This window comes from Aythya ferina (assembly GCF_964211825.1).
Source record: "Aythya ferina genome assembly, chromosome: 6".
Lineage (NCBI taxonomy): Eukaryota > Metazoa > Chordata > Aves > Anseriformes > Anatidae > Aythya > Aythya ferina.
In genome coordinates, this window is record NC_140303.1 from 9,414,689 (window position 1) to 9,430,740 (window position 16,052).

At 41.4% G+C, this 16,052-nt stretch overlaps 1 protein-coding gene across 1 annotated transcript in view; it reads left to right on the top strand.

The window, feature by feature from the left end:
* LOC311439266 (uncharacterized protein) overlaps positions 1–16,052 on the top strand; it is a 218,497-nt gene that overhangs the window by 32,477 nt on the left and 169,968 nt on the right. Inside the window, exons 11-15 of the mRNA XM_084524761.1 lie at positions 2,490–2,599; positions 8,541–8,692; positions 8,987–9,186; positions 10,077–10,138; positions 11,263–11,426. Coding sequence (XP_084380887.1) covers positions 10,115–10,138; positions 11,263–11,426 — 188 coding nt within the window. The 5' untranslated portion in view covers positions 2,490–2,599; positions 8,541–8,692; positions 8,987–9,186; positions 10,077–10,114. The remainder of the gene's footprint in view (positions 1–2,489; positions 2,600–8,540; positions 8,693–8,986; positions 9,187–10,076; positions 10,139–11,262; positions 11,427–16,052) is intronic.

Sequence of the window (16,052 nt, forward strand, 5' to 3'; positions counted from 1 at the left end):
GCTCAGGGAGCCAAGATTGCAGGAGCCCAATAATCACGCATTATCTGTTACGGTGCAAGGGAGAGATGCGATCATTTTAGCTGCAGGCAGTCAGCAGTTCCAGCCCTACCTGGAGAGCAGAGCTTGCTGCAGCTGTGGAGGCAGCAGTCACCTCTGCCGTGTGAAAAGCATCTCCAGGACTTGCCCCAGCAGAAGGCAAAGGCCTCAAGGTGCAGTTAAGATGAAAATGTGCTGCTGTCAAGGCTGGTGGCCACAGTGCTAGCCGTTTGCCAAGAAATTGCATAAATCTGCCAAGTGAGTAACCATGTTACTCCAGCCTTTTGAAATCGTTATAGTGAATTCTGATTTGTTGTAACAAAAAAAAAAAAAAAAAAAGATTTGGAGGGATGTAATAAAGACAGGCTCTCCCTCCAAATCTCTAAGTAAAAGGGTGGCCTTAAAAGGGCCCTGTGCCTTGTGTGCCAGCAGTAGGCACAGAAAAGGGATAGGCCACAGGAACAAGGCAGTCATTTAGTACTTCCTGAGTCTTCATGCTGTTTTTTGCCACTTGCAGCTCCAACTTCCAAGTCAGAAGTATTATGTTTTTGATGCTGATACCCCTTTATCCAGTCACCATTGGAATGGGTTTCAGTTGTAGGATCTGTAGCTTTCTGCAGTATTTGAAGTACACGTCTCTGTTTATTCTAAGCTTGTTGCTTCCTGACTTCATTTGATGCCTTTTAATTCCTTCTGCTGTGGCTCACGCTACTCTCAAAAGTAGCAATGGTCACCGAACTCTTGAACCGGTGAGATCAAATCAGTTTTAACTATGGGAAATGGCCGCTTCTGGCTTCTTCACATGCATAGATGCAAAACATAGCAGTGCACCTCACAGATTGTGTTGGAAGCGCAGCATCACGTAGATCACCAGCCCGGATGGTCCTTCTGTGCCACTGCTGAAGGATGCAGTCCTGCATTTACAGAAATGTACATGTACTAGATGCTGTTCCAGAAGCAATGTTCCAGAAGCTCTTTAATTATTGTTTTGTCTACTGTATTTAATTTCCTAGTGCATGAATCCCTGTCTTGAGATAGTTTTTGTTATGTAATTGCTGTTAACGATTAGAGCTCAGCATTAATTAAACAGATCAGTTTTCATTCTCAGACATTTTAGTTAAGATGCCTTAAGGCTATTAGACTGGGAGGGGGTTCGTTTGGTTTTTTTTTAAGCATGTCTTCATTAGAGCTTATGTTTCTTTTATCTGCAGATGAGGCTTTGCACTGTGACATCAACCAGAGTACTATCACATCCCCCCCCAGCAGAAACCTAAGCTCCAGTGTTTTATTAGAGGCATAAAGGGTGCCTCGTGATACAGTTACAGCTCATACATTTGTTATTTTGGTTCCTGTCCTAGTGGCTGATTTTTGAATCATGAATGATCGTAGGATATCGACATACCAATTTTACGTCTTAATCTTAAAACCAGCTGTATGACATGCACTGGTGTCTTCAGCTGAGCTCTATTTAACAACATCATTTCCTCCTTTAAGGTTTATTCTATGATAAAGTCTCTAAATTGACTGCATATAGTAACAATTGCATTTTTTTTTTAAATAAAAGCAGAGGAAGTCATTGCAGATGTTTGGATGTCATGTATAACACAATACGAAAAACGTTCATTTATAACACAATACGAAAAATGTCATTTGCTAACTCCTACTTGCTGCATGGGACTTGCGTGTGAGCTACAGCAGGCCCTGACGAAAGTCATCCAATTCTGCTATGAAGTGGTGGTAAATCCATCCCATTCCTGTGTTCCTGTAGTTAATTATCTTCATTGCTGAAATTGTGAATCTTATTTTGAATCAGAGCCTATACGTTTTCAATTTTTTGGTCCCTGGATCTTGTAATTTCTCTGTCTGATGTATGTAAAGTTCCCTAACCTAATGGAAATCTTCACTAGCAGAAATAATTGTAGGTGTTCAGAGGATCTCACTGAATGAGCAGGGCCAGGTTGATTACATATGTCCTATGCTGCTTAGTGTGAAAAACTGTCATGCTTTTCCAGCAATGTAGGCTGTTGTTACTGCTGCTTGTTATCTTAATATCCTATTGATCTTTGGGGTAAAGATGTTAAGGTTTGATGGATCATTTTGTGCTGGATAAAGTATATAGCAATGCAGACATTTTGTTAACTATGGGTATTGCGCTTAATAAGGTGATCTGATAGCCTGTTTGGTGTGAACCTGTTGACCATGCTGTGCATGGCTGCTTAGAGTCTTGCCTTAAGTGGACTTTGAAGAAACTTGTAAGAGCCTGGGTGTGGCTGTAAGTGTAGAAATGGGTCCAGATTTTCTGCTCTTTGCAGCAATATTTATCCTAAGAGTTCTCCAGCTGACACCAGATTCCACGAAGTGCCTTATGTCTTGTGGCTCACAGGATTTGGGGAAAGGAAAAAATATAAAAGCAGCAACAAAATACAACCTTTCCTTGGTTTTCTGAATATCAGGTGACAGAGGCCACCAGCAAGAAACAAATAAGAGAGCTGACAAAGTACTCCTGAATGCCACTGTCCAGCCAGTTCTAAAAGTGAAGGGTTGTCCTTGGCATTACACAATTGTAAGTACCTTGTCTTCCTTTGGATGCTTGTAAATCATTTGGCATTATTTTTTTTCCATTTCCTTACTGATAAGGCAGTTGGACTAGATGATCTTCGAAGGTCTCTTCCAACTGAACTCTCCTCTCCTCTTCTCTCCTATCCTCTCCTCTCCTCTCTCTGGCTAAACGTTGGGTTTGTTTTTGTTTGTGTGGGACAAATATCCACACTACAAGGCTGGGTTACAATTTCATCTCTCTCATTAATGACAGTCCTTATGTTCACACTTTCTTCATTAGCAAACAAGCACGTGGTACAGTAAAGTTGAAAAAGAGCTAGGATGGGATTCTTGTCCTTGCTTTGCCCAAACGCCATAACCAGGGCAGCCTTCACCATCATAGTCTAACCCCGGGGGCCTTTTTTAAGGCTCAATTAAGTCAACTGGGACCATTGATTTAAAGTGATGAATTGGCTTTTCATTGCTCATGTGGGCAAGGTTATTCAACTGCTTTGCAAAATAAAGTCCTCTGGATGGAAGTAATGGCCAGGAATATAATCTCATCCTGATTCCCCGGTATCTCTTTCCTTATTTGAAAAGATTTATGTGATTTTTTTTTTCTTAATATCATTTCCCTCAGAAATGAAATTGTAACCAAATACATTGTGATACAGGTTTCAAGGCTCATTTCCTTGGTGGATAATCTTAAATCTCTATTACTTTAATTCTTTAACACTTTCAGAGTCAGTAAATTACAATTTGGTGACAGCAGTTTTTGCTGAGATCTTTTTTTTTTTACTGTAAGGTGTCTTCATAATAAGGGGACTGCAATGATAAAATAGTTATCTGGTATTTTAAAATGATCGTTTGTATGTGTTTTACTGCATATTCAAATGAATTGATATAAACAGTGTTCTCTGTTTGAAAGGAGATATTTAAAGCTTTTAGGAGCACAGCTGGCTTTTTTTTTTTTTTTCCCTACCTAATCAGATTAAGTGTAATATACAATGCTTTTCTGTAAAGAAAATTGGAATGCACTTCTCATCAATTTAAGAGGAGCCTGTGGCAGTGTTTAAAAAAATTAATTAAAAGTTGTTCTGTTTTGAGGAGCCAGCCTGAAGCGTGGATCCTCCTACACACGTTTACATTTTCTAAAGCCTGCCTGTGAGACAAGCAAGTACTTCTCTGAAATGCTGCAATCCTGCTCATTCACACCAGTGGTTTACACTGTTGGCAGAGCAACTGAGAGTAGTGAGGGACTGGCCATACTTGAGAACACTCCAGTGTTACTGATTTGGTATTTATTATAAGGCTCCACATTGAGTTCCCCTCTTGGATCAGGAAATTTCATCAGGGGAAATCAGAGCATTTCTAATTAAGCCTCTTTAATGAGATCTATTGCATGGGTTTCTAGGTGTTTGCTATATCACAAAAGCAAACTACACAGTAGACCAGGCAGAAGAACCAGGGAGGAAAAGGCAAGCCCAAAGAACAATGCAAGTTGCATGTACCTTTGGAAAATCAGGGGGACTTTGAAGATCTGCATTTCTAGTCTCAGTGCTTCTAGGACATGGGCAAAGCATTTGCTGCCACTACTTTCAGTAGTATCTGTCTCACTGAAGATTGTGAGAAGCCATTGCTACCCTGTCAGATGACCATTTGGTGGCCAGAAAAAAAATAAAATAAATAAATAAAATTAAAAAGTTATTCGTAAGAGCACAAAAGGAACTACTGCTCTCACAGGTAGTCATTGGTTATTAAGAAACAACATCTCTACTTTTTTAGAGGGCTTGATGCTCTTTACTTGCCTGAAGACTTTTCCTTTCTTCCTTTTTTTCCCAAGGAGTTATTGTGTAGTTGAAATGCGTGACATCTTGCTGAGAGCAAGGGGAGTAGGCTATGTTTTCATGCAGACAATGCAAAGAATGCATGAAATGAGAAATCAAATAGGTGCTCTGTCTAAATTCTGTAGGTCTAGTGAAGGATCCTTCTTAAAGAGCAGTAGGTAAGGGAACAAAGTAAAAGCCAAAGAAATTGAGCAGCCTTGAAATTGCTCTACTCTCCTCTTCATGTTCCTGGGGCTAGGGACACTACATTTATACCGAGCGGTGTTCTCTCTAAAAGAAAACTAAATGGGGCATGAACAGCAATTCAAGTCCCCAGGGAAATATAAGGAAACTAAATCAGATTGAGCATGTAGGAAAGAATTGTCAAAACCATCCCAGGTGATAGAGTTATGGGAGAACAAGGAAGGACGTAGACAAATGTGGAAAGGAGAAATAAATGTTGGGTGCTGGGAAGACTCCTGTGTCAATCCAATTGGTACCAAGGTCATCCTGACCTTCCACCGAAGGAAGGAAGTTGTTGCAGAGACTGGTGGCTGCTTGTCCTCAGCATCTTCAAAAAACAAAGCTGAAAAAGAGGTAGGTAGCTAAAAATTACAGCTAGGTAATTCTGACTGCTTACTAAATGAATGTCCTAGCACCATGTGCCAGGTGAAGAAGCAGATGAGCATATTTTCTGGTTACTGAGGGAATGAGATGTTACGTGATGTCACACTGGCCATGCCAATATGCGAGTGTGCACTCTCAGGTCAAGTAAACCCAGCCAAAGCAGGCTCACTCCTCTGCAGTCATTTCTGGTTTAGAAAAACGACTATTTTATGTTCCAGACAGGGATCTCAGTTAAGGACTTCCTACTCATATGCTGTCCACAGATCCAGAAATTGAGATCAGTGCATCATTTGTAGCTATGACTGTCAGCAAGTCAGATTGCACAACTGTAAGAAATGAATTCTTTGTCAGTGAAATGTATCCCTTTTTACTGGGCTATCTCAAGATCTGTATCTCATGTAAGTGCTGCCTGTCTTTTTGGCTTTTGCCAGTGGTGCGAATTTTCCAACAAATGCAGCTGTGAGTATTATAATTCAGAAAAAAAATACTTTCTGGGGAATGAGAAATCCCCCAGATGGATGACAATAGGTAGTCTGTTTTGTGGGAAGAGCATCACTAAATCCTAAGGGAAACCTTTAAATGGTATCTTTGGATGAGAGGAATGCAGGGAACAAAAGCAGCTATGCCCTCCTTGTGAGGCTACTCAGAGATGACATTTTGAAGAAAACTGCCTATAATTGAAAGAGACATAAGAGAATGATCATGAAAAAGGAGCACCCTGTACGTGTAAGCAAGCAGGTGCAAAAATGAGAGTGGCAAACTCTCTGCTCCTTCATCCACAAATAAGTTAAAAGATAAATTGTTTAGAAGGAAATAATGGACATGATGAATTAAAATCAAAGTAACAAAGATTAGAGAAACAGTGCACAGAGAGAAAAAATAAATTAAAAATACACCTGACTGCAATTGTGTGAAGATCAAGATCCATCATCTAATTGTGTACTCTCTGATATGTGTAAGGGGTGGTATTGCAGGTAGGTCTCCAAGTTAGCTTTGTGGTTATGTTCAGAGCTGGCTGCAAGCTGGGAAACCCCTCTTGCAACCAAGTCCATCTACACTGAGTTTGTATGGGATAGGTAAATTTTTCTTTTCCATCTGAACTTGAATACATTATCCGACCTATTATGGAAATGGAAAAGGAATCCCATTCCATTCCAAAAAGAAGCATCTAATCATCTCGGATGAACTGCAGTGACAGTTTACAGCTTTATGGCTGTCTTCCTGTGTCATGGCTTTAGGCAGTGTATGAGCAAGCCTTCTCCAGAATCTGCTTCTTGTCCAAAAGGACTTGTTTTGTTCCCCACAGGAAATGGGGGAGTGGGGGGAAAAAAGTTACATTTGGCAGGGGAAAAAAAAAAAAATGACAACCGTGGGAGCTCTTCATTCCAGAGTAGCTATTTAAATTCAGGGCAAGAGAAGCCCAAAATCCAGAAAGGAAACTCTTTTTTTTCTCTGGTCAGGACACAGCATGGAATGGAAGAGGTAATGAAAAGGCAGAGAATATATACAGTTCCTGCAGGATAAAGGTCTTGTCTCAGTCAACATTTACTCTCTGGATGAAGGAGATGAAATCATCCCAAATGTACACAGTGCTCTGTCTCTTCTTTATACCCTTTCCCAGAGGTGCAGTCTGAGGTGTTTCAACCTGCAATGGTGGTATTAAATTGCAGAGTACAAGGATTTTCCTGTGCTTCCTTCTCTGGCAGAGAACAGTAGGCCACTGAGTAGGTTTTAGCAGCATGGATGAGCTCTTCAGTATCCTCACATAGCACTCTGAAAAGGGGGTTAAAAGAAGGGGAATCACTTTAATTGTGTTCCTTGTCCCAGGTGGTTGATTGATTTACAAACACAGCAGATCATGTCTGCCAATGCCAGCCCAACAAGCAGTTGGTCTAGTTAGATGCAGAAGTGACTCAAAATTACCAGTCTTCATGTTTACAGTGATGGGTTTTGTTAAATATTTATGTCCAAGATGCTGTCCTCCTCCAGAAAACAAAACAAAACAAAACAAAAATCAGCTGTCATTTTGATTGAAAAGAGCGGGGGACTACTGCCATTAACTGATGATTTGGCTAAGCAAATTTAACAGTAAAATTTTTTATAATACTTCAACTTTTAATTAAAAAGTGGGAAATTAAAGGTGATGAAAGCCTGCAGAACTTCTCCCCGGTGTTGCTGCTGTATTGCTTGGTTCTAGGAATTGCAGCAAAAGTTCCAGAAAGCCCTCACACCACAGGGCTGGTGCAGGGCTTGTGTGTTCACCTCTTGCCTTGTGTAAGATAATTGCTGAATTCAAAGTCGTGGAAGCATGGTTAGAAAAAATAACTTTTATATGTTTAGTGTAAATCTGTGAACCAAATGCCCTTTCAACTATGTGTTGTCCAGGTATTTTAATGCTTTCATTGTATTTGAACTTGCGATGCAGTGCCTTGCTGCTTCTCTGTTGCTGTAGCTGTTTTGAAGAAGAATTCAATCCAGCCTAAATTCTGGCTGTTGGTACATTGCTGATTTCTAAGAGGAGGGAGCAAAGGTTGTTTTCAGAGAGGTTTCAGAGGAGTATGTTTATTACATGTATTTCAAGCAGATATTTGCAGCCAGTAATGCACCTGCTTACCATAAATACTGAAGTAACAAGATGTCCATAAGGCAGCATGATTTTTTTTGTCCATAGCATTGTATAGTCATAGAATGATTTGGCTTGGCATGGTCTGTAAAGATCATCGAGTTCCAACTCCCCTGCCATTGGCAGGGACACCCTCCACTAGATCAGATTGCCCAGAGCCCCATCCAACCTGGCCTTGACCAATTCCAGAGATGGAAGTGTTCTCCTAGACCATGACTGTAACAGTGCAAAAGTGGCTGCCCTGGTGTTTGGGTAAAAACAGTATTTCAGCAAATGGTTTTCCTGAGAGCCCCAGTATTATATATTTAGTCCCCATCAAATCTCTGAGGTTTTGTATATGCACAGATGCCTTTCAAAAAAAAAAAAAAAAACAATCCCCCCCTGAAACTCTGTCTAAATATTTCCCATGCTTGCTACTTCCCGCATCCAGCCAGCCACTAATGCACTCTCCCGCACATCACCATGTTTATTGCAGCCAGTCTCCAGACTTCATCCAGAGAGAACATGCTGAGAACAGGCTGAAATATTTTGGAATGTGTACAGAGACATGTGAATTAGATTGAACCAGACTATGCAATAGGAATGACCCTTCTCTTAGAGAAAAGGGCTAACTGCTGTCTGTGCTGAGATCAAACAGCAAGAAGAGGGGTTAAGAAAGATGAATTTTGAAGTAATGGGGTAATAGGAAAATATATTCAGAATTAATGTATTCATATAAATATTGTACAGTAAATTATTTGCCAAATAGCATTCATTACTCTGCAGCAGAGGTCAAATAATGGAGAAAATGTATTTGTGAATAAATTATTCAACAATTAATGCAAAATATAGCGGCTAAATTATTCACAGAGACTAATTCAACCAGTTCTAATTCATTTCCACTTTGAAAGTGTTTCTAGGTACATCTACATGAGCATTTCAGCTGGGTTCGTCAGTACTTTTATGAAGCATGCAGTTCCAGCACGCATTGCTGCATGGTCTCAGAAGCTGGATTTGGGGCAAGGTGAACCGGGAGATGCCCTGTTTTACCCACCCCAGCACGGTGAGCCCAAGTGATGGGAAGAGAGTTTGAATGGGAGCCACTGTCTGGAGCACTGCTGTGGTATCAATCCATTACCCCTGCCTCTGCATACTGCAGATTGCTGAATTTCATTCGCTAAGACCTGTGTGGAGCCTGATAACTTTTGTTTAACTACATAAATCCATAAAAGTGTTTATTCTTGACTTGAAGACACAAATAACCTATTGCTTTCCTGGGCCATTTCTCCTAGTGTTTGACTACCTTTGTATTGAAAAAGAAATCTGCATTTTAATCTTAAACATAATTTTGTTTCAGGAACAGCTTCACTGGAAGTTATTATGCTCCTTCTTGTGAACCAAATGGTTTTTTAGTGAACCAAACCCTCTCTGCTTGTGGATCTTAATATACCTTTGCAGTTCAATAAGTGGTTTGACTTCTGTCAACTTCAGCCTGCCAGATCATTTCTCGGTCCCCAAAATCATGGATCCTCTTTGCTGTGTGTGTTAGAAGAGAAGGTAAGCAGACCTCTGCGGGGTATTTAATTACCAGTTTGACTAATAACATAGACCTGGAGTAGTGGCACTGCTTTTATTCTAAATAGCCTCTTTGTTTTTTTCTAAGGCGGGGAATCCTCAGTCCCATTTTGGATGGTGTTGTAGCCAATCCTCTCACACAGAGCCCCCTGACTTCAGGTTGATTTTCAGGGGCTGGTGGAAAAATGCGTGTCTGAAGGGCTGTGGGAGGCGTGAGGATTCTCTGCTGCTGCTGTGATGTCAGTCAAGTTAATAGGAGTGCAAGATGGAGATAAAAATTACATGCGTATTAAGGAGGTTAAGACATGTCAGCAAAGATGACTTAAAAAATGTCATTTTCCACAGTTAATTGCAGTTTATAGTAACAAGAAGCAATTCGTGCTTCCTTGAGGTAAAATCTGAAGGCAGAGGAACACAAAAGACAAGCGCTTTGTATTCACACATTTCAACACCCTGTTTCCCTGGGTAGCAGTGAGCAGGCCGTCCCACCAGCCGTGCCCACAGCTCATGGGCCTACAGCCCGCATGGGTCACTGGTGGACTCTGTCTGGCTTGAGGCCATTTTTTGGTTTGAATTTGGTTGTGGTGAGTCAGGGTTTCTCAGCACCCCGCTGAGGATTTGGGCTCAGAAGGGGTCTGCGCACAGGTAGGCCCCACCTCAAGGCTGGTGGCCATTTTGTGCTCCGCGCAGGGGCAGGCTGCAGGCCAGGCCTGTCTGAGGAGGGAGGAACATGGGGAAGGCACTCCTGAGGTAAATGGGCACCTCGGGCAGCCCATGCCCCGTCTGTGGCCACTCCAGTGTGGTTGTAGGGCTGCTGGAAAGAAGCAGAGTGAGAATTGACAGGTTATCTAATGCAGCATATTAAAACACAGAGCTCTGCAAGGTCCGGGAGCAGGCTGCCATCGAAGGCATGAGGAAAATGGCATCGAAAGAGGTAAATTTCTTTCTGTTTGTGTTGGTTTCCTTCCTCGGGAAATCATCAGCGACCTGTGGTGGCTGCTATCAACAAGCTTTGTTTTCCTTTGAAATCTGCCTACTAACACTGTTTCCAAGTGTTAAATACTCCTAAAACCCCAACATTTTTAAACCTGACGTTTTGCCAGAACCACATGTGCATGTTCAGAAGGGCCTGGAAACCAGAATCTTTGTGAATTTTTGGCCAACAGCACAACGTTGCAAGCATTTGTTGATAGCTGCTTGCAACACAGACAGGGCCTGGTGAGTTACAGCAAAATACCCTGGCTTTCAGGAACTGAATCTGTGGCATTTATTTGGATTTACTTTTGGGATACAGGATTTAACATAGTCTTTGTTTGATACAGTGGGAATCTTACCTGAAGTGAATGAATGATTTTATCTTATTCTCTATTTCAAGGACATACCATCTTAAAATGGCTGCAGTCTTTCAATTTTCCTTAATAGACATATTTTTAATTTCTACCATACATCATAACAGAAATTTGGAACAGGTCACTTGTTCCATTGACACAATTTCTTATTCCCACTGAACTAGAATCCCCAAATTTGCAGTATTCATTTAGGCCTTCATTATGTGCCACTGAAGTATAATGAATACACGGATGCCTCAGCAGCAGACCCAGATGCCTTGCAAAATAATCATGGAAATTAACCAGCCCAGGCAGGAAATCTACTCTTGCCCTTACCATGATCGTATTGGTATTAATCAGGGGGAAAAGAAGCTATTAACTGGCTCACAAAGAGTATGAAAGAAATTATTCATTTCCAGTGAGTGAGATGCTGGAGTTTTCACTAGAAATCTGTGTTTTATGGTCTCAGAAGAACCGCAGTTTGTGCTGCTGCCCAGAACCTACTCCCATAGCCACTGTGGGCCTGGGGTGAAGCTTTTCAGCGGGAAAGCCCGAGGACGGGGTCTCAGCACTTAGAGACACGGAGGCACCAGCACCTGCTCAGGACGTGCTGCTTTGTTCAATGCTTTTACAGGAAACTTTTGCATGAAGAAAATGCATTAGGCTTCATAGCGTTTCGTGCTGCATTTCTCAGAGGTTTCCCAGCACTGAATCTGCTTTTGTGTTGCAGGTATTGGGAGTAACTGCTGAAGTCTCTAGTGCTACAGCAATGAAATACTGGAATTGGGTGTCTGAAAGAAATCTGTTTCAACTGAGCTCTGGCTCAAAAGCAGGTTACTGTGGCTTAATGAATTATCCTGTGTTCGCTGAACAACATGTGTCCTTACATAAAAGGTGAGATAAAGCTACGTTAGAGAAAGTCTATTTCATTAAGGTTTAAAGCAGCTAACCTGTGTTTGCCACATTCTGAGTCTATGTCTGGCTGCACTCGGGTGTCTGCCTGGTGATCAACAAGAGATGGCAGTGTTTCTGTGCGGTGGCAGCGATTCTATTGCTGGATCTTCATTTACCACAGTGTCTGACAGAAGGGTGCTCTGACTACACAGAAATATACTTTTTATAATCAACTCTAAGAATATTATGACAGACGATTAATAATCTGACAGCAAAGTAACTATTTTTAATGGCTTTAACTGAACACTTTATTTCATCTTTGAACCAATCCTCCCTGTAATCCCATTACTGCAATAAAAGTTTGGGTAGCAGAATACGTACTGCCTTGCTCTGCCTGCAGTGCCTTGATGAGACCTGTGCTGGCAGGAGCAACGTGTTCAGCACTGACACAAAAGCCGCAGGGTAGAAATGACCTGCTGGAACACTTCAAAATTTATTTGAGGTGGTTCAGAATTTATTTTTTATACTTTTACCTTTACTGCTGAAATTTGGCAAGTGTGTCAGCAGCTTGGTTAAAGACATCTTAATTAGCCTTGAAGCAATGTCTGTTTCATTTGGTGATTTTTGTTTGTCGATGCCAGAGGTGTGAGGATGTACACCTGTTTTTGAAATGGGGACACTGAGGTCTACACAGTTTGCTCCAGAGTGCTGGTTTTTTGTTACTCGAGACGTAAGATTTCATGCAGATTCTGCTGACTGAATGTGGATAGTTAGCGAAGTGAACGTGGAGAATTCCCAGCAACTTCTGTGAGCTTTAGATGTGATTTTGCATAGCCAAAACCTGCTCGTTGATAAGTACACATTCTTGGTAAGGCGTCTTCTACTAGTCTGATCACTGGTATGGGCTTCTTTGCTCCTGGTTTCCGCAGTTTGCACTTGAGAATCTAAAACCAAGTCCAGGGGAAACTTGTATTCTGATCCTTGGATAGAGCTTTTGAAAAATTATAAACAAAGCCACTCCTTGTCTTTAGAGACTTTTGTACCTTTCACCTAAAACTATGGCTCTTTACCAAGAGGCTGAACTCTACAATAAATTCTTTTTTTTTCCTGTATTGTGTGCCAGCATATAATGTGTGTATTTGAAGGGGGGAGGCAATGGAATATTTTGAATGATCATTGGTAAATGTTACATTGTACATGGCTTAAATCTCGAATGTGACAGATACTGCAGCTGGCTGTGATTCAGGTAAGGAACATGAATGATTCACGAGGTTGGTAGAAGTGGAGTAGGTAATTCTTTCATCTTGATCATTTTCTCCCTGAAGCCAAATATCTCGCATACAGTGACAGCTTTGTAAAATAGTGTGATGGCCAGTAAGGATAGGGGGAGCTTAGAAGAGACCTGCTAAAACAGATTTGATTTGGATTTAAGAGATGAATCCTGCCTCTCTTTGTCTTGCTCTTTTTTTTTTTTTCTTTTTTTTTTTTCTTCCCTTCTCCTAGCATTCTCACTGGGCACGCAGGGAATTGTTAGGAAGGAAAGGTAGCTGGCCTAGAATGCTAATATCTCTGCTTTGATAAGTCTGAGAGATGTTTTAATTAGGAAGAGGATGCAAAGACTTAGAAGAACGTTGTTACTCATGTAATTTGAAAACCCTGGAAACAATCCTGAGGGGCAATAGCCTGAGGAATAAATACAGTTTATTTATTTGGCAAAATGTAGCCAGATGTAGCAGATATGTGGGGGTTTATGAGGAGGCTCAATAGGAAAATACCTGTGTGATTCTCTTTCCGTTGGCTGTTTTCCAGACAGAAGAGCCCTAATATGCACTTAGTATGTTTTTAACTGCTGCCGCCCTGAACCTCCTCACTGGCTTTAACAGTGTAGATAAAGAGCATCTTGTTAAGATGAGCAAAGCCCATAATCTAGCAGACATGAGATGTAATCCACGCAGGAGTCCCTGTGGTTAGCTGGAGGAGAGGGGATCACTTGTTACGTGGCTGAACATCAGTACAATTCATTGCTGGAAGCCGAATCTCGCCAGAGAGGCTTCTTGATGCCAAACCTTGCCATACCAGCCCACGAGGGGATTGCCGTGCACATCAAGAAAGAAGGACTGTCTCTGTGCCAGCCTTAGCGTAAATGGCATATTTGGTTAAAGGCTCTGACGTCAGAGGCATCTTGTTTTGTGATCTCCTCAGAATCGCTGATAGACTCGGTACTCTTGATAGGATGATTTAACAGGACTTTAGATTTACCTCATCCTCTGTCTCTAGCTCCTTTTTCTTTGCTTCTCTTTTTCTGCCTTTCTTAAGTCACCCCTCCTTCTTTTCCTTTTTTTTTTTTTTTTTTTTTTTTGTTTTGATTTGTTTTGTTTTGTTCTCATGTCCTGTGTTTTCCTTAGATCTAACTGCAGGTCACCAGCACAAGGCTTTCCCCAGGTCACCTTCTTTGCATCAGAAAGAGGAGCTTCATGAGCCAGTGCAAGGGAGGCATTGTTGCCTTCCCTCTTGCCTGCAGTGAGCTCCTCAATACAATGATAAACTACTTGTATTAAACAAGAGAATAAGAATTTTAAGGCAATAAATAAATCATCTCCCTGCAGAGCAAATCGGTAAACGTGAACAGGGTAAGCTTTAAGCACTTCCAACCTCAGGAACCACGGTGCGCATAAGGATTTGATCCAACCCTGCTGAAGTCAGTGAAAAGAATCCTACAGGCTTCTGGGAGCTTTGGATGAGGATTTGTGATCTTTGGAGAAATGTGGACTATCAGTATTCTTATTCCCCCAGCTGCCTCCTATAAAAAGCTAAGCAAATCTCGCATGGTCTGGTTTCCCTCTGATCCCCAGCTGGCACTCTGATCCTGCAGTGGCAGTAAGGCGAGTGGCAAGGTGGATGTTTACAAATACCAGTAATACCACTTCTCCCTCTTTCCAAATGTTCAGTGGGTTATTTGAAATATTTGGCTTTCTGCTGCTTGTTAAGTTTTACATTTTGGCAATTTACATTTTGACAATTACTTTTAGTGACAGCACTTCAATCAATAGCGTTTACTGTAATTATGAGCTTTGTGAGCCTGTAATCCACAATTTTGCATTTATTCCACCAGACGTTTGTTGGTCATGTCATTTATAACGATAATCAGAAACTCGGGTTTTCTTTTGGACAGGGAAAAAACTAGCAGAGGTATTTTGAGAGCTTTGGCCTTTAAGGTTACCTTACTCTATCTCCTTTATTGGCTCTGGTCACAGAACTTTTGTAGTGGGATGAAAGCAGACCTTACTAGAGGGAAAGGCATGTTTCTCAGCAAATCCACTTGCAAGAAAGCTCAAAAGCAATTACACTAGGTAAACAAGAAAGGGTGTTGTAGATCTTGTCCCTTTTTCTAGCTGGGTTCTAAATGCAAAGCTGATGGGATTATTTGATTTCACCCTTCCAAATCCTACTGTGTGTTATCTTTGCAGAATGACTTCTATGTAATCTTTAGTGTGCATAAATACATATTAACAAAACTGGTGCAATGAAAGCAAAATGGCAAGCATCGAAAGCAAAGCATTATCATGCAAACATCATGATTTATTTTTTGTGTACTGCAGGAATTTATTATGTTCTTTTTCCAGAGTGCAGATTCATAAGAAATCTAATGTGGTACGGAAGCTGAACACATATTATTGGCTTAAGGGAATGAGGAAAGCTTTGTGTGGTTATGATCATGATTTTCACCTGATCTAGTTGCATTTGTTCTCCTGATTTCTGTCAGATGTTAATCATAGAGCAGACTGGAGGGATTCCCTGCTTTGAGAGCTCCACCTCCGTTTTCTTGCATGTGTCTATCCTTGTGAGTCTTGCAGTCAAAATATACCATGAATTTCCCCACCCAGTAATAAAATGCATGCCATGTTCTAGAGGGCATGATGAGGACTTTAATCGGACTTTTTTACATACTTCCATGTAAAAGTTGAGGGAATAGTGCCTTACACGGTTTGAGTCTTGCATTTCTGATTGTGGATTGGCTTTTATGTTGGTGGAATATATTGAGGTTTAAAGGCTTGAAAAACGCCCTCTCCTCTGGATTTGCTTGCACATTCATTGCTCACCACCTCGTGGTACGCAGTTTGCTGTATGGAGTAGCAGTAGTGCTAGCAGTAATATCTAGTGTAATTAGCATTTAAAGATAGGAATGCTGGATTCAGGCCAAGCCACTCCAATTTTGCATCATGGCAGTGATAAACACGAACACTGCACACGCATGAGATAATTTCACATTAGGACCGGGCAGCTTTCTAACTCCAGCACGATGGACCTTTTGCTGTCGGGGTGGATGAGGAGTGCAGGTCCACCTCAAGGGCAGGAAACACCACAAGCACCTCTCTGCAGCAGTGGCACCGCCATGCTCGCTCACGTCATTCATAACCCTGCTGTCCAACTGCATTTCAATTCAGCCCCGTTTGACATTTAAACATCTCACAATAGGAAATTCTATAAGGTGCCCGCATGCTGCATAAAGTGGCGTCTTTCATTTGTTTGACTCTGGCACGCTGGTAATTTTATTGCCTGAACTCCTGCTCTCGTATTATGAATCAGAAGAAAAAAGGAGAGATGGATCATTTCCATATTATGCCC